The 18,172-nt window shown below is 39.7% G+C and overlaps 1 protein-coding gene and 1 long non-coding RNA gene across 3 annotated transcripts in view; one reads left to right on the plus strand and one right to left on the minus strand.

The window, feature by feature from the left end:
• The window catches only part of LOC101856331 (something about silencing protein 10), a gene marked incomplete in the record, with an annotated part of 39,192 nt that overhangs the window by 16,815 nt on the left and 4,205 nt on the right, over positions 1-18,172 (minus strand). Inside the window, 9 exon segments of one of the 2 annotated variants that reach the window (XM_005094845.3) lie at positions 588-644; positions 3,808-3,876; positions 4,668-4,780; positions 6,142-6,219; positions 7,666-7,786; positions 8,881-8,919; positions 11,719-11,809; positions 13,804-13,885; positions 14,023-14,267. In XM_005094845.3, the coding sequence (XP_005094902.2) occupies positions 588-644; positions 3,808-3,876; positions 4,668-4,780; positions 6,142-6,219; positions 7,666-7,786; positions 8,881-8,919; positions 11,719-11,809; positions 13,804-13,850 (615 nt within the window). 2 annotated transcript variants of the gene reach the window in all.
• Positions 15,432-18,172, plus strand: part of LOC118477424 — a 13,630-nt gene continuing 10,889 nt past the window's right edge. Inside the window, exon 1 of the long non-coding RNA XR_004858372.1 lies at positions 15,432-15,581. This is a non-coding gene — a long non-coding RNA (uncharacterized LOC118477424). The remainder of the gene's footprint in view (positions 15,582-18,172) is intronic.

Here is an 18,172-nt window from a genome sequence, read left to right on the forward strand (position 1 = left end):
AATGTAGCAGTTCCCTGTTGCAGTTCAGGCACAGTTATGAGCATGACATTGATGAATCAGCCCATTTACAATTACAATTTTGTGCATAAAAACTTGAAATGTTAATGTCCCCCCCCCCATTGAGAATGGCATAAAGACACTTCAGTCATTAGCACCACCCCCGGGGAGTTATGTAAGTTAAGTTTTAGTGAGCGTTATGCAGCACTTGCAACACAATTAGGTCATGTTAGTGCCGAAGGTCAGAGGCGTTTTAATGCTTAAGTAACAAATACAAAAAAAGAAGGAGGAGAGATCATGATCACAGAAGGAAAGAAGGATGAGAGATAATGATCACAGAAGGAAAGAAGGATGAGAGATAATGATCACAGAAGGAAAGAAGGAGCCAACCACACCAGAGCACCCGCCAACCACCCACATGGACAGTGACACACAAACAAAAAAAATTAAACCACACTCAAACGCACCCACGCATACAAGGTGCCCATAAAAACACTCCAAACATAAGAAGACATACGTGTACAAGTACGGTAAGACAACTAGACACAGGCACAAAGACAGCGAACTGTGAGAAAAACGTTGCAACATACACATGTGCTGAGCTCTGCCCTCAGGGGCTCCATCTGTGGGTAATGCTGCTGCTGTAGCTGTGGAGGGCAATGAGACAAACAGTAAGTCTTCAGTATAACACCCCCCCCCCCCAGTAGTTTCGAGAAAAAAAGGCCTTTTTGTCAGTGCAACCAAATAAAGAAAAGACATTCTTCCGAAATTTGAAATCCAATTTATTAAAAAAAACGAGTCAGTTTCACTTTGAGTTTCACACAAGTAGGCGATAACTGATCAGGCTACCGATTTGGCAAAATGAAAAATTTGGCGCCAAAAGTGAAAAAGTCAGCTTAGGCCGCCCTCCCAACCACCCTGCCTTGAACAAAAATTATGCTCGAGTTTGCTTTTCCACTCGGAGAAGGCAACCTATCGGAAGATCTGTCATTCAGTCAGCTGGCAAGCTGTGTCAGGATATACAGTCCTGGACTAAATGTGAGGTGGGCCGACAAAGTGAGTTACTGGGCTGTTGTTTTTTACTTCTCGCAATCCACAATAGGAGATATTGGCCAAAAATCAACTTTAGGGTCAAATTTTTAGATTTTCCATTGACGCCATGTTCTTTAAGTACAACACGCCTTTTATCATTTCACTTTACAAATTGCAAACACTGCTCCTACAAGCGTGAGGTATCTATTTCCAACGGGCTCGAATCCGAGAAGCAACTCATTTTGTCAGCACATTTCACAAATGACCAAAACATTGTCTATGGGGATGGGATGTCAAACACCAACAACACAACATCAACCGCCCCAAAACTAGTAGCTGCAGAGTAAATGTGAACTGCATGATGCGCCAAACGGGCATAAGTTCTATTCCCGATGAGGAGGACATTTTTTTTACACACCATCTTTACCTTTTTGATAACCCTAATAAAGTGGGTCAAAGCAGCCCACCTCCTTAATTAACAAAATTGCATAAATAAAACATTCACAATCATTCTCTAAAAAAGAAGAATCATGCAGTGCGCAGTCGATGGGAACAAGCCAAATTCAAATTTTGTTTGAGTAAAGAGAAGCGCATCGACACAATAATGGTCATGTAGTGCTGGGAAAAAGTAAGAAAGACAGACAGAAACAACAGACGGGAAAGTAAAGAAGTACGACCAACCAGTGGCGCCCGACAACCACCCACAAATTCTAACTAAAATCGCGCAAATGGTAGTAACTATGCTGGGCAACAAAAGGAGAGCTAGAATATCTCTAGTGTTTCAGAATATTCCATTCTCCCCTCTCCCAAAGGTAAATTTTATATGGGGAAAAAAAAAATTAATTAAAATCCAGGGAAAAAAAACAACAATCCAACAATATAGCCTCTCAAATCCCTCCCCCCATCCATGAAAGTTTCTGCTGGGTGTGGTAAAAGTAGGAAACATGTTCGGGCCAGCAAAGATAGCACTTATCACCTCTCCCTAGGGTAGGACTGTGAGGTGCAAACTGGAAATTTAAAAAAACAAAAAACCTTTAACTTTTCAGATCCTGTGGAAATGAGATGCAGGGACCCAAAATTTACACATCATGTTGCTTTATACATCATTTTTTTTATCAAGGCAAGGAGGAATGGGGCGTTCCTCGATTCTTGGACATGGGGAGTTATTGATGTCATCTTGAAGCTTGTTCATTCCTCTTTCTTTTGATGAAAAATTACACATCTATCTTAACTGGAAGTTAAGGTATTTGCAACTGAAGGAGGTAGGGGGGTCACCTGGGTTTCAAAGCGAAAGTTAGCTAGAAAATGGCCGTCAATGTTTGGTGACTTACACAGCCTGAGAATCCTTCGAAACTGAAAATGTACCTTTTTGTGCCTTTATTCAACATCTTTCAGTAAAATCCACAGGTTTTATTTTTTAAATGGACATAAAAGGTGTTGAGCCAAGAAACAAAAATTGTATAAAAATTGCCAAAAGCGATAGAAAAAAATGCTGATGTCCTTAATATCATTATTTTGACAAGCACCTGATTTCACCATGATGCTTCACATATTAGCAATGCCAATCGGGCTTTCCCGCGAGGCGAAAGTTTGGTCCCCGTTTACGGGCGATTTTGCGGACCCGGCCGAAGCGTAGGTGACTAATTTTGTCAACCTCGGTCTGCTCTATTTCCGAACCAATCCGAATGAAACTCGGCAACCAATCAGAAAATAGGGCAAACTAATGATATGTGGACGTTGAAGTTCGTACACATAAATTAACCTATACTTTTGGTGTCGGGAACACTTTCGTATCGTGTACACCGAAAACTATAAGGAGTTTGAATTTCAACGCCCAGATGGTAATAGATCTTTCTATCCTCTATAGTGTGCTCAAATTTGAGAGTTCTGTGTCAAGTAGTTGTTTAGACCCGATAGTAAATCTACGACTACCCCCCTATCCAAAGCGGCTTCGCACGGAGACCGGCCATTTTCCCCTCACTCTCGTGGCAAATGTAAGTGACCTACAAATCCCCACATGATTATTCCGGACCCGTTCATTGGTCACTTGAAATAGGGCAATGGCGGGCGCGCGCATCCGGTTGTTTTTCTCTCTATTCCCCTGTAACATCGCAATGGGGGTATTCCGAGGCGAGGTTATCTCGTCTCGGGGTGTTCGCGTCTCAACGGGGAAAAAGAATTTTTAATTGTACGGCATGCTAGATTGAATTAACTTATCTTTTACGGTTGGCATGGTCTAAAGTCATCATAAAAAGCTTTGCAATTATTTAGTCACGCTGCCGACATATATTCTTAAAGATCCCATGTTGTGATACGATGCTATAAATAAAATGGACTCATCCCGACACCCCTTTTTCGCAAAATCGTAATATGTACACAACAATTTTAATTATAACAAAATAACTACGAAATTGGTAGTAAATCTGACTGCAGAAATGATTTCTACACTCAAAAACACATCGGGTAGCCAAGTTTCTCTCGAACACTCGGATTAGTTACCGAGATATCGTCGATTTTCTTACAGAATCTACTACTGCGTGGTCCACTTTTTAGGAGTATTTTCCTATATGTGGGTCATCCATATTTTGCCGACCTTTACAACCCCATAACTTTTTTATTTATGAGCCGATTCTCAAAATTCAAGAAGCGTGATTATTAGAATTGAAAATTCTTTCTTAGGTACCAAAAAATAAGGGGCAAAAGTGAAAATTTAAATTTTCATTGGCATTGCTACACATATATGTAGAGCAATATCGCATTTCATGCTGAACAGCTTACCTCCATTTTGTATTTTTCTGACAAATCTCGTTTCACCTTCAAGTCACCACTCTTGGATTTGGCAGCCTTCTGTAACAAATGAAAACAAGGCAAAAAGAGGAGATTTTTGTTTGGACAAAGAGAAAAGCATGACACAGAAATGTTATTAAGCGCCAGGGAAAAAAACAAGGCAAACAGACAGACGGATAGAAGCAACTGGAAGGAAGAAAAAAAAAGTAGGACCTACTAGTGATCACATACACCACCCCCATCCCCCCCCCCCTCTTTCCCTCTCCCATCCAGCTGCTACAAGAGGTGAGTAGGGTGAGAACACAAGCACCAGTACAAGTAAATAACAGCATGTGTGGGTACCTCACTGAGATAGAGGTGTGAGTCTGTCTTAGAATTAAGAGATACCAGACATGCCCACGCCTTGGGCTACATAATGGGTGGTTGGCTAAAAAGAAACACATCTTATTATTATTATCTTTACTACTACCATTATCATCATAATTCAGACAATTACATTATAACTGGCAACATTATTGCCATCCCATTATTTTGCTTATTTCATCATTTTTATCACCCTGTTACAAATGAAGACTATAGGGGAACAACGACTGAAGTCACAAACTGAAAATCGCGAGGGTACCAATTTTGAACGCCTTAAACTGTTGGTTAATTATTTTTGTTAGATTTCCCATTCAAAAACACTTAACAATAAACCACCAGTCAAACAAATATGAAATTTCACAATTTTCAGTTTGTGACTGCAGTCGTTTTCCCCCTGTGCTCTTCAAATATTTATTATCACACATTTGATTAACATTTTTATTATAATTTTTCCGCGAGCAGTCTGCTCATGATGTGACCAGGCTCACCTGTCCCAGGCCAGTTACGAGAAAGTCTTCCTCGTCCATTTCCTCATCCATCTTCTGCTGCAACTTCTCGATCTCCCTGGCTTCCATGAGCCACTCATCTTCCTCCTCGTTCTCTGCAAAAACAAAACAACACATCAGTGTTCTGAAGGGCGCCGAGTTCAATTGCCAAGTTAATTAATGACTGAAGGAGACAATGGTACCTTCATGTACATCAAAGTCTATCTGTCACACATGCACATACAATCTCTCTTTTTGTCTCTCAATTTACACCAATGCTCAGATAGCACTGTCAGACAGTCTCATACATATTAAAATAGTTTATAAAACATATTAGAGCAGCAGGAAAATCATCTCAAAGCATACATTAGACCTGCATGTGAGCCTCATTGCCAGATTGTCTGAAAATTTTGCGCAACCCCCCAAGAGCTTTTGTGGGTGTCATAAGGAAGGACTTCCGAGTAACGAGCGACCACCCCAACAAACACAACAAAGAAGAGACCTAACCCTACCCCTACCCCAAAAAAGAACCTGCAACGAGCCTCATGTGAAAAGGCCAGCAAAAGTCCAAAATGAAAAAAAAAATGTTAATTAAAAAACCACACTCCAAAACAAACAAGGCTTACAAGAAGCATAATATAATGGCCAACATCTACATATTGCTAGATCTATAATAATAGGGTTTGATACAATAACACAATAGAATTGGAATATGAATCCTCCATATAGATCTAGTAAACTAAATAAATCTAGATCTAGTCTAGATCTAGATCTTGTAGAACAAGTGAATAGGATCTAGAATCTAGGAATAGGCCTTGAACTAGAAATCTGCATCCGATTCCGAACAGAGGGGCTCAGCTGAGTCTAGATTCTAAATAAATAAATAATTCACGCACCTGATGATATGCTTTTTACCAACATTAATATTACAGCACAACCTATGATAGGGTTTGACAAAATAGAATTGGAATATGAATCCTCCATTGAGGACTATAATGATCTGTATAAATCTAGATCTAGATTCTATTATCTAAGTGAGTCGGACTGGAATGAATCCACATGATCTGAACAATTGAATTTGTCAACAAAACGAAATTCAAAATGGCCGCTCGATCACGAAACTGAATGTAGATCATTTAGGTCGTCGTCCTTTTTCGTATTCGCATTTCTACTCAGGTTCCGACAATTATGTCGGAAACGCCGACGTCGGCACAAAGACAAAAGTGCCGACAAAGCCGACGGGAAAAAAGGGGGGCGCTGGCAGTCGGCCAGGCCTCGCACTACGCACATTGACTGATACAGGTGGGCCTAGCGATAGCATCGGCCGCCTCGCGGGTCATGTCGCGATTGACGGATTTCAGACGATTGTCGGCAAACATGCAGGTCTAATACATGTGGCACATTAACATTTCATCAGGAGTCCCTCAACAGCAATATCGGTCTGTAGAAAGAAGCCAAACTTTCAACATTTTCTTACCAGCTTCTTTAGGTTTCCTCCGTACTCCAGATCCATAGAAATCTGCTCGCTTCTGACCCCAAGACTTCTCAGGAGCATCTGAAAAAAGATTCAACTTAAAACTTGTTTGACAGGGAAACATGTCAGATTTAGACTACAGTAATTTACAGCCGAACTTGTCTGTGACGGCTACCCTTTGTCGAGGAGAAAAGCGGTTGCCTTAGGCAAGTGGCTGTCTTACACAGTGGCATTATAATGTTTATTAAAAAATAATAGGAGGTATATGGGAATGGCTATTTGTAAAGGTAACCGTCCTGTACAGGTGGTCATTTGAGCAAGTTCAAATCAACTGTATCTCAAAGTCAGTATGATCTAGACATGACAAGTCCACTAAAAATCAGGAGATAATTCGCTTGACCTAGAGAAAAATTAAAAATTGGTTTCTGTGCCAGGCCATGGGCTTGCTTCAGGACAACTTTGTGCACAGACCTCAAAGGGGGACATTCAAATTGCCTTTCAAAAAATTCTGATCCCATTCTCATACTCAAGGGACTTCAGAAAGGCCATCCTCAACAGCAATTCATGCTTTGTGAGCCATAAGCTGTGGAGTTTGACTAACTACATTACTTTCTGGCCCCCGGTAAACATGTGTCTCGACGCAGTGGAATCAGGCGCTCGTCAATTTTTGGGTTTACGGAGTTATTGGCATAATCTCAAAGCTTATTCATTTGTCTTTCTTTCGATGAAGAAAAATAGCAATCTATCCTGAATATCACAATAGAAGTCGAGATATTTGCGATTCAAGGAGGTGGGGGTCGCCTTGTTTCAGAGGTAAAGTAAGAGAGAAAAAGGCTGCCAAAGTTTAGTGACTTTCAAAGCTTGAGAGTTCTTAGAAATTACAAATGTCCTTTTTTTGAGCCTGTTATCAACGAGTTCCAGTAAAATGTGCACATGAATATGCTTTTATATGGACATAAATAGTGCTGAGCGAAAAAATGTTAACAATTGGTAAAAATTGCCAAACGGGTGGAGAAATGCCAATTTCTTTGAATTTATTATTTTGACAAGCGCCTGATTTCACCAAGATGACTCACATAATATGTAATCAAATGATGGACTGAGTCCTCAAACTGCCAGGCACCAACATATACAGCGAGAAAATTAGACAAGCCAAAGATATTACTATCATTTTTTGGGGTGTTATTATGAGTCAGTAAAGTTCAATCTTTGATTGGGGCTTGCGCATAAGTGTGTCAGGGGTAGGGATAGTGTCATCTTTGAAACATAAAATTTAATTGGTTATCAATGTATGTGTATAAGTAGATTATACCCCCTTCGAAAATTCAGGCAGCGGCAAGCCCCGCATAACAGCAACTACTGCAGACAGTATTACGTCATCATACCAAAGTCAAGCTATACGTTCTCATTTGACCATATGCAGTTGTGAGTGCCATAAGACTTTTACCCCCCCCAAAAAGTTATCGATCATCATCACCATGATTCTGAGAGCACTGGCGGCACAGATTACAATAAATGTTGACCAACCTGACAGGTTCTTCTTCTTGTCGAGTCGAGCTTGAAACTTGACCTGTTTGAGACGTTTGGACCACTCATTGATCTCCTCATCACTGTCGTCCTCGTCGCTGGCCAAAGCAAAGAGCTCCTCCTGGTGGACAGACACAGAGGAAAAGCTCACGTGGTCATATCCTAGTCAATGCAGTACACACTCAACATAAAGGCATTTGCCAAAAATTTAGCATTTTATCAGAAAACATCTTCGTACATACTTGTAATATGACATCACTGGCTGGCAGAAAAGTTGTAATTCCAAGGCCACAATCCCAGACCGAAGGGCTAGAACCCAAAAGGCCGTTGGATCGGAAAAGTAAAGTGAAGTAAGGCCACAATCTCACCACCCACACTAATAGCACACTACCTCACCAGACAGCAGGAGAATGATCCGTCAGATAACCAATTTGTATATGAGACAACACCGGTAGACCACAGCTCTCTCTGCCAAATATTGTGACAGTGAACACATGCCTCACTAGCATTCTATTGCTTTTTCTTCTCTAGGGTGATCATGAAGGCATGTTGTGTCATCATTGTTCGTTGAATTAATAGCACTGCCTCACCTGCACAACAGTTCTCAGAATTACACCCCACAAAATAAGTCTTGCGGAGCAAATATCAATAGCCTTAAATTGTACTAAATATATATATATAAATATGTATGCAGATCTGTCACTCTATGAAATCTAAAAATCAGGATCTAAGGGGGACAAAAGCAGGATCAACCACAAATCAGTCAGAGGGGGTGGGGCGGTACCTTTTGTGAGGTACTTCAGTCTGCGTTAATTTATTTCTATTTTTTCCTTCACCACATAATATAGGTCTTTATTTGAAAAAAGAAAAGTATTGGTTTGGGCCACTGGACCAGCCAGATAATCAACTGTCGGAACCATGTCTGGGTTTAGCATTCATAAAGACATAAAAGCTTGCAAAACTATGCTTATTGCAGAAATAAGTTCATATTTGGGCCTGACAAAGTGGAGGAAAAAACTGAAAGAGAGCATGTTCTAGAGTCAGAGTTGGAAAGACTGGGGAAGTGTAGGTTGCAGTGATGCTGACTGAAACTCCTGTAGTCTTGAGCACAGAAATCATCACTTGCCCATGCCTGCTGTAGTATGATCCTCTCTACTGTGTCACTGTAATGTAAAACTGTAATGTCAAGATTCAGACAACGATCAGACAACTCACCTCTTCATCACTGTCCTTCAGTACTGCACCCAGCTCAATCTAGAGGGAAAGAAGAAGTTGTCAACAATGAATGAAGTACATTACGGGGGGGGGGGGGGGGGGGGGGGGAGAGGACAGAAACAATAGCATTGCATGAGACTTAACCATAAGGCTGAAATGTTCTACCATCTAGCACAGACCATGGAACACAAGACAGATACAGATGCTGCAAATACAGTGAACTATCTTCTGCAGGGGACAAATCCTAGAAGAATGACAGACACACTCTGTTATAAAACTCTTCCCCATGTGGGTATAGAACTCACATCTGTTGCATGCAAAGCACAGATAGAGCCAAACTGCTGCCTCACAAACAAAACCAAAAAAAAAAGTAATAAAAGAACTTTTTGGAATACCTTTACAAAATTCTGCTAGCAAAAATTACTATACGAAGCCCAAGGAGTCAGACTTCCAAAGAGAAATAAATGTTGAAGTGCTAGACAAAAGGTTCCATATATCAGCTGGGTTTTTTTTTTAATAGGGTAAAAGCAGTTCCATATAAAAGGTTTTTCAATTCCAAGTCAGCTGGGTTATTTTTTAAAATTTTCGGATACTTTTTTTTTCAAGTCCGAGTTTTGTTTTAGTTGTAGTAGAGGTTTTACGGCGCTCGCAACTGCATAAGGTCATATGAGCGCCAAGGGGTGAATGTCAACAGAGAAGTCCTGACAGGGAATCAGACTTACTCTGCTCACCTCTCTAGCTTCAACAGCACAAAGTCTGCTTCGACTATCAAGGCACCCCGAAAATAGCGGGTCACAAGAGTGTGACAAACATACAAAAGAAGAAGGGGAAAATGACGATAAGTACGGATTAGGAAAGAAAAAGCAGCAGTTCCCCGTTGTAGATCAGGCACAGTTATGAGCGTGACATGAATCAGCCCATTTACAATTCTACTGTGCATTAGAATGAGAAATGTTCCCCTTTTGGGAAAGGCCTAAAGACCCTTCAGTCAGTGGCAGTGCTCCATGGGGTTCGTACAAGTTTTACTGCACTTGCAACAAAATTAGGTCATAATAAAAGTGCTGAAGACAAGAGAGTAACAAACAACAAACAAAAAGGAGGGAAAAGGATGATACCTGTTTGATAGGAAAGAAGGAACAAACCACACCAAGAGCACTAGCCAAACACCCACTGAAGATTTGCACTATATTTTTGAAAATATTGCAGGCTTTGTAACATAATGTACGAAAATAAGTGTTTGAGATGAGAAATACAGCTTTAAAGTGACTTTAATTACATCATTTTTCTCCCCCCCCCCCCCCCAGTTAACTGCCATTCTCCCTTGATTCACTTGTATTATTTGATATTTTGAGTTCAAGTAAAGAGAAGTGCAAATACACTATAATGCTCATCATATAGAACGAGGAAGCAGACAGATACTATAGACAGAAACGATAAAGGGAAAGAAAAGAACCTGGACCTTTCATTATTGTATTTGATACAATAAACATTAGTGTACTTTTTAAAAGTTTTAAAAGGACGTGAAGTCTAGTAGAGCATTATAAAAACCGTAGACAAGCAAAACTGATGTGAATAGAGAAATTGTCAAACTCGATGCTGACCTGAATTTCCTCAGGGTCTACCCTTTACAAGCACATGTAGTGCCACTGGAATGTTAGCAGGAAAATGTATTCATTCACACTACATAGTGTACAGGAGATAATGCTTAATATTTCCATATATTTAAGATGAGTTTATGTAGTAGAAATTAAACCTACTAGATTACGCTAAAATTGGAGACTCAAAAATAATTTTTAATATGTCTATTTTAGCCTCTTCTTTTTCAGACTTTCTCAAGTCACCTCATAAAAAAACACTTTTGTACTACTTACAAATATACATAATTAAATTATTGAGCTTAATCCTTTTGGAACTGGGAATATTCAATATAGAGTAAAACTTTAATTTTCTGCTAGAACAACACTTTTTTTTCTATCAGTGATCATTTTAAAAAAATACCTTTTTATGGCTCTAGCTTGAAATTTGAAATAAACCTTGCTAGCATATCATGGCATATGGGCCCTTTTGTCAGGCACACACTACAGAGAGCATTATATTCACACAAGGAACCAGCACTCAGTTTTCCAACAGGGATTCAAGTACACACTGACACATGAGTGTAGGCACAAGAAACAGAAGGACTTGTAAAAATGACTCTGAAATAATAAAATATAAAAAATGCAACTGCGGGTGTTACCCCATATTTTTTTCATCACTTCTTGTTAGGGCCATCCAGGTCTGATGGGAACGATACCACGTCACATGCAGACAGAACGAGACACTCCATTAAAAAAACCTCCCCACACTGGATTTAAAATTCAAACTAGCGCATGTGGAATGCTTATTAAACAACTGACACCTGTTTGTTTTTTTCTGAAGTAAATGGATTTCTGAATCTGTAGCTTTTTTAAGATTATCAGCATTTCTTGATCTTTTTAAAATGAACTATTTGGCAGCAAATTTTTAAAGACACCAACAGCCCCATGAAAGGCAAAACAAAAACAACAACAAAGTTTCCAGACCCTTTTATTTATCAAAAACAATATACATGTTATATAAATAAAAATAATTCAAATTAACACAATTAAAAGATTATTCTGAGAAAGTCTTTTGGATTTGGAAAGGAAAGACTCTGAAAATAGATGTTCTCTGCTTATAATTTTTTTTTCATCTGTGACCCCCCCAAAAAAAAGATTTTAACCCCACAGCTCGATTATGATTGCTGCCCTTGACTTATCCCCAGTTTTCCCAGATGGCAGCACAAGTGTCTCGCTTCTCTACAGACTCTATTCCACTTACTTTATTTCTGGCTTGAGTAAAGTCATTAATTTCATCAGTGAATATGTCTTCCATGTTACCCTCGTCATTGGAATCAGAGCCGCTGTGGTTCCTAAACAAACATAAATAAATATAGTAAAAGTAAAGGTAAAAGAAAAAAGTTGGCATCAATTTATATGTACATGCAAACTGATTAACCCATAGAATTACTAACTTTTGACTTTGTCCTGAAAAAAGAAGCTGGCCTACTGGTAGGAAAATCTTTCTTTATACTCATTTTCCCTCTGCACGTGGCAATCACGGAAGACAGATCTGTAGATCTAGATGAGTCAAGACTGGCCAGTTCGTCTCTGGTCTCCACCAGTCTATCACTAGTCAAGATGGCAATCGATGCTTTCCCATTATACACCCAGCCCCCATTACTGCCAACTTCACGTTCTTCCCAAAGTGGGTGGTGTGACAGGGTTTGTATAAAAACCATTAAATATTTTTTAAAACTTATCAGTTGTGTAAAATGGATAAAAATAAACAAGTAAAGTGTGTGTGTGTGCACGTGTGTGTGGCAACGGGCCCTTCCACCCGATTCTGGTCCTGAATATATCATGTAAGAAACGATGATTTAAAAAAAAAAAAAAAAAAAAAAGTGTAAAAGTTCAAATACCTGAGCATGAGACAGGAGTCAAAGTAAAATAATACCAAGTAATCTAAAGAACAAGAAATGCTAGAGGCCATGAACAATCTACAATATATTAACTTATAGATTCGGCTCGCCACTTCACGTGGTGCATTAAATGTAGCCAAAACACCGGCAGGCAGCTTCAATAATACAGCTCTCTTTGTCACCTTATAATAAATATTCTGGGCTTTTGTTTAAAAACTACACCGTATATGGAAATCTTCATTCTTAGAGGTAACTTAAGCAAAGAAAAACGCTTTTTTTAAAACACGAAGTGGTGCTAGGAGCAAATTTGACAGTGAATTTGTTGTAACTTTTGCAGGGTGGTTTGTCGACTCGATCAGCGGGTTTTGTTTGGTTTTTTTAAATGGCTGCTGCCACTATTATGGAAGACAGAAAAGGCTTTCAGTAACTTTCAGCAAATGCCGCCATAGATTTGTTTCAAACGTTGTGTAAGGAAAAATCCCAGACTTATTATAGTTTTCAACAGTACCATCGTCAATGTAACTGGGGGACTGGGAAATGGACATCATTTTATTTGATATACTAATACTGTTTCATGCATTCTAAATAGATTACTATCTGCCGTGATGCAAGTCGAAAATACCTTGATTTTTTCTTCTTATACAGTTGAACCTGCCCTGACGGCCACCTTTATAAGACGGCCACCTGTACAAACGGCCACTTTCCATTTCCCCCCTTGCATTTTTTCTATATAAATTAACTGTGTAAAACGGGCACCTGTCCAACGCGGCCGCGGCCACCTTATTTCAACACACAACCCCTATCACACTAAGCCTAAAGCAATAACACCCGTCTAAGACGGCCACCTTAGTGACTCCATTTCGTTTAAGTTTAGTCATAAATTGTGCTTTGGCCCCTGGCGTTGTGGGCAAGTCGGTGGCTTCATCTCAAAATCGGTGGATCGGTAGTTTGACCCTAAAGTCGGTGATCTACCAATTTTGGCGCTTTTCCGGTAGTTCCCACCCCGCATTTGTTATTCGCCGGTTTTGGCCCCAAGCCAAGAGTAGGGGGGTTTCAGGGGGGGCTTGCCCCCCTGACCGAATAAAAACAAGGTGGGGGGTTTCCGGGGGGCATGCCCCCCTGAATTTTACCACAATTTAATGTTTTGCAGTTGTTAGGTTTGACATCTTAGCTTGCCGCGAATCAAACGTATATAGATCTAGATGTAGGTCAGGCTCTATCAAATAAGGGGGGTGGGAACTACCGAAAAAGCGCCCCAATTTTTTCTGTAGGGTTGGCAGGTATGCTTTAGGCCTTCCGTACTGATTTTGATGGCCATTGAGGATAATATTCATAAAATTTAGAGTGGACGCTCTGGAAGTCTTCCCCCGGAATTAAATGCGAGAAAGTAAACAATTTTAGGAGGCTACAATTTACACCGTTCAGTCCGTTCTCGGACCGCTCACCTGTCATTCTGTTTACTAGAAACGTTCCTCTTTCTTTTCGTCTTCATCGTTGATTACAGAAAAATCCACTCGACCGGCCGATCTAGGGATCAAATAATAAAACAATCTTACCACAAGAAAAAACAAAGCATTCACAACCTCATGGACATAACGAGTGGTGCAGTGAAATCAACGCACAACAACATAGATCTAATGACAACATCAACATGAACAACATACCAGATGCGGCGTGGTTACAACTTTCTTTCTAAAACGAAAATTGCCAGGTCGGACTGGAGACGACCAGCTGTGACGTGCGAGTGAACAGGAAGTAAAAATCAGCCACACTAAAATCTCCCTCCCATTAACGAGGCTGACAGATTCCTGTCATAACTATCATGTCCATAGACACGCATCCATGTGTTTTTTTCCTATTTTATGTATTATGCTTGTATATCCATATTACTTGTCCACGTGTGCACTTCATAGGCGGCTTCTGTGGTCGTGGCTGAATTTGACGAAACGCGCAAAAAGGCAAACGTACTGCTTACTTGAATTCCAGATTTTGTTTATTTCTGCCAACAAAAACCATAGATAAAAACTGCAAACAAACTACCGCCATGCAATCTACTTGAACCGGTTCCATTTGTAACATCTAGTTCTATCTCAAAAGAAAAGAGGGGAGGGGGAAGAGCCATAGAAGTTATACAAGTTCAAACTGCTTGTGCAAAGCGAAATATAAAAAAAACCCCAGTAATTTTTCATTCTTATAAAAATACAATATCCTCGATAAAAAACATGACTCATCTTTATAGAATAAGTAACTATTAGACGAAGGAACGAATTGGTAAAGACAGAGGGACTGAAACAGAGATAATAAAATCTGAACATAAAGGGCAGTTCACCCAAGATTAACAGCTAAATTGGATGTAACACACAGCAACCTGGACAACAAGTAATGTTTCGCTTTTCACGCTGCATGATTGATTCCATCAAATTCCGTTCAAGTGGTTCCGTTTCTCATAAATAACCAATTTCTATTTTGGCGTATTTACACCTTTTTTTTTTACTTCTTTGTTTTGTTTTGCTTTTGCGCACCCATCATTCACAGATGGAATGCTTGAACGTTCCAAAAGATATGTTATTGGATTAGACCTATCATGGATAGATTTTAGATTAACAGAAACATCCAAGGTTTTCTGAGTGCAGTGGCAATGGGACCAAAAATAAAAGAAGCAGGAGCGGGGCGGGGGGGGGGGGGGGGGGGGGGGGGGCAGGTAGCGTTTCAACAACTCTGTTCATCAGTGAAATGAACAAGAATCAAAGACAGGGAAAATGCAAGCTAGTTTTAACCATCAATTCCTTTGTAACACTGAAGCTGAAATATTTTTCCTTTGAGGTGTCTTCGCCTGGTTGTGGTAATATACTTTCGATGTGCTTGTTCGTTTCAGTTCTAATTAATTACTATCTTGTATCATTTAAATAGTTGATAAACACTTCTGATAAAAATGATCAACATGCCATCATTGGATTTTTTTATTTGGGGGGGGGGGGCGTATTTTTTAAAACTTATATCTAGATTTTAATTTATTTTCTTATTTTGTTTAATTTCTATTTTTGCAAATACCGTCGTGTTAATAAATCTTGGTCCAACGGGAAAACTGAAGAGCGTCAGTCATTACTATGGTGATGTTTACAAAATGGCGACCGAAATGGAAGAACGCAATGAATCAGGCGCGGATTCTCATCGTACATCCCTCCTCGAAGTTATTGAGGATCGCAACAGGGCCATGAACAAGGTTTGACTGTTTACAAGCTTAAAATTTAGGTTTTTAAAACTATTTTCCCCATGCAAGTGGCTATTCTCCGGCGTCGCGCCGGTCAATAGATCGGAAACTATTCTCCGGCGTTATAACTAGGCCTAGTAAGTCTACCTTTCATTATATTTTATCTATGGTAATTGTCTTTACATAATTTTGTTCATTTATTTCCATCGTCCATTTGCTTATTTCAAAATAATGATTCTGTTTATGTAAACGAGCAAAATTGATTTTGAGTCTAAAATCTTGTCTAGTCGTATAGTATAGCTAGCTGTTTAACTTGTTGTGGTAATTTTCGATCAATTTAACTGATATGTCGCGACTTCAGTGCTTTCTTGTCGCATCTCCATTTTTGTGAACAGTGAAAATGTCACTCCTTTTTATGCTCGCTCTTTGTTATGAACTCGCGTCAATAGTTGTGGACACGTTTCTTCTTGCACCCAACATAATTCTAAATTGGAGGAATTGGGGCAGTTTGTGTCTGAAAACCTATCGTTTGCATCAATGGAAGTGGCACAAAGTTGTAAAGTTGTGGGAATTTTTTTCCAAGACAGATGAGAGATGTATTTGCAAATCTGCGCCAACAAATTATTAGTAATAGACAGGCGGTGTGACGCCGGAGAATAGCTTCTAATCTATTGACCAGCACGACGCCGGAGAATAGCCACTTGCTTTCCCCATTGTTGTTCCATTTCTGTCATTCCTTTGAAATTAAAATGTTTATTATTTTGTTTTTGTTTTTTATTCCAACCTCTTTCGATGGTCTCGTGAGGACACCAGGCCAGAAGTAATAGTATATAGAGTTATACGTTGTGTGTAGATATCAACCCTATGTTTGGGTTTGTTTTGTGAGTTTTTTGTTTGTTGGTTGGTTTTGTTTGTTTTTTATTGGGGGGGGGGGGGGGCAGTCTCGATTGATCTGTCACATTGAAGTCAAGAACTATAAACCAGGCTCTCTGAATGCATTTATGTAAGCTAAATTTCTGTTAAATGGGAACTGTTAGCAACTGATCACAACAATGCCCCTTCTCCAATGGAGTAGACCTTTTGCAGCTGTTCCTGATCGCAAGAAGACCTTTTTAAAAAATAAGGGAATAACTATACGGCCACCCCCTCCCTAGGTCCCCTTTGTTATTTTCTTTATTTTAAGACATTTACACATGATATTTATTCATTACTTCAACACATGAGCCTATAATCGAATAAAAATATGATAAGAAAGCTTTGTAATGACCATGGACAAGTGACCATTCAAATATCCACTTTGGGATATTTTGATCAACCAAATTTTTCAAACCACTGCCACTCTCAAACTTTGCTGCCTATCAAGACCATCTTTGTTGTGAACATGTGATTCATGCCTGTGCATCCCGGGAGCTTGGTTTCCGTTGGGAAAATGAAACAAGACCAGAGTTATTTACTTTATAAGGAAAGTGGCCGCATAGTTCGGTCGGCGGCAAATATTGCCTTTTTACTCTAGTCAAAATAAATTGATTTTATTCAATCCAAAGGAAGACAAATGAACACGCTTAAAGATGATACCAAAATCTCTACATGCCCTAAAATTGACAAGAGCCTGATTCCACCGCGTCCTGACACATATAATTTTTGTGGAAGAACCTTCTGTCTTTTTAGTAAGTTTAGTTTTGATAAGGTTTTACGGCGCTTGCAACTGCGTATTTCTGTCTTTACACATGAAGAGGGTTGACAGACCAGAAACCAACGAGTGTTTCAAGGCACTTTACACTTCATTTTTGTACGATATTGATGTGAAACATTGAAATCTGCAGCTGCGTTCTTTATTAGTTTCATAATGGCTGTATGGAAAACGTAGTTAGTGCTAGAGCCTTCTGAAACCCACTATAGTCTAAGCTGCATTCTCTCTCTCTCTCTCTCTCTCTCTCTCTCTCTCTCTCTCTCTCTGTCTTTCTCTCTCGCCTCTTTCTCTCTCTCCTCTTTCTCTCTCTCCTCTTTCTCTCTCTCTTTCTCTCTCTCTCGCTGTCTCTCCCTGCAGTATTTTCAACACAGATTGGTTCTTTTTATGAGCCATAACAGAACAGGGCCTGTCATTGGTGTCATCATCATTTGTAACCAATGTCTCAATTCTGAAGTATTTTGATATAATACATAGGACAGCAAAGACTTCAGAACACAGAAGGACAGGAAGCCAATGAACATTAAATTAACCCTTTGAGCCCTGACCTCCTGATGCTACGCCGTGCCTCTGCCTGAGCTCCTAGGTGACATATTACTAACATTCATTTGGTCGTCAGAAAATCTCGTTCCTTATCCCACTCATGGTAGTCCTCGTCATTACAAGCATCTACCTCAGAAAGATCTTCAAAACAAGCAGTAATGACCTGCGTATAGTAAACACGGTTTCCTGTGCGCATTTTGTCCCTGACGGGCTGGTTTGGGGATTGGGTCTCGCTCATAACTTGGACTTTACGTATGGTCTCGCTTTACTTTCACATAGTCATCAACAGATGAACAGGTCAAGGAGAAAACGAGGGATCTTGTAAATATCTCGACAGATATCTATGACAAGCCTTAAAGTGTATATATATATA

Source organism: Aplysia californica, unplaced genomic scaffold (assembly GCF_000002075.1).
Source record: "Aplysia californica isolate F4 #8 unplaced genomic scaffold, AplCal3.0 scaffold00090, whole genome shotgun sequence".
NCBI lineage: Eukaryota > Metazoa > Mollusca > Gastropoda > Aplysiida > Aplysiidae > Aplysia > Aplysia californica.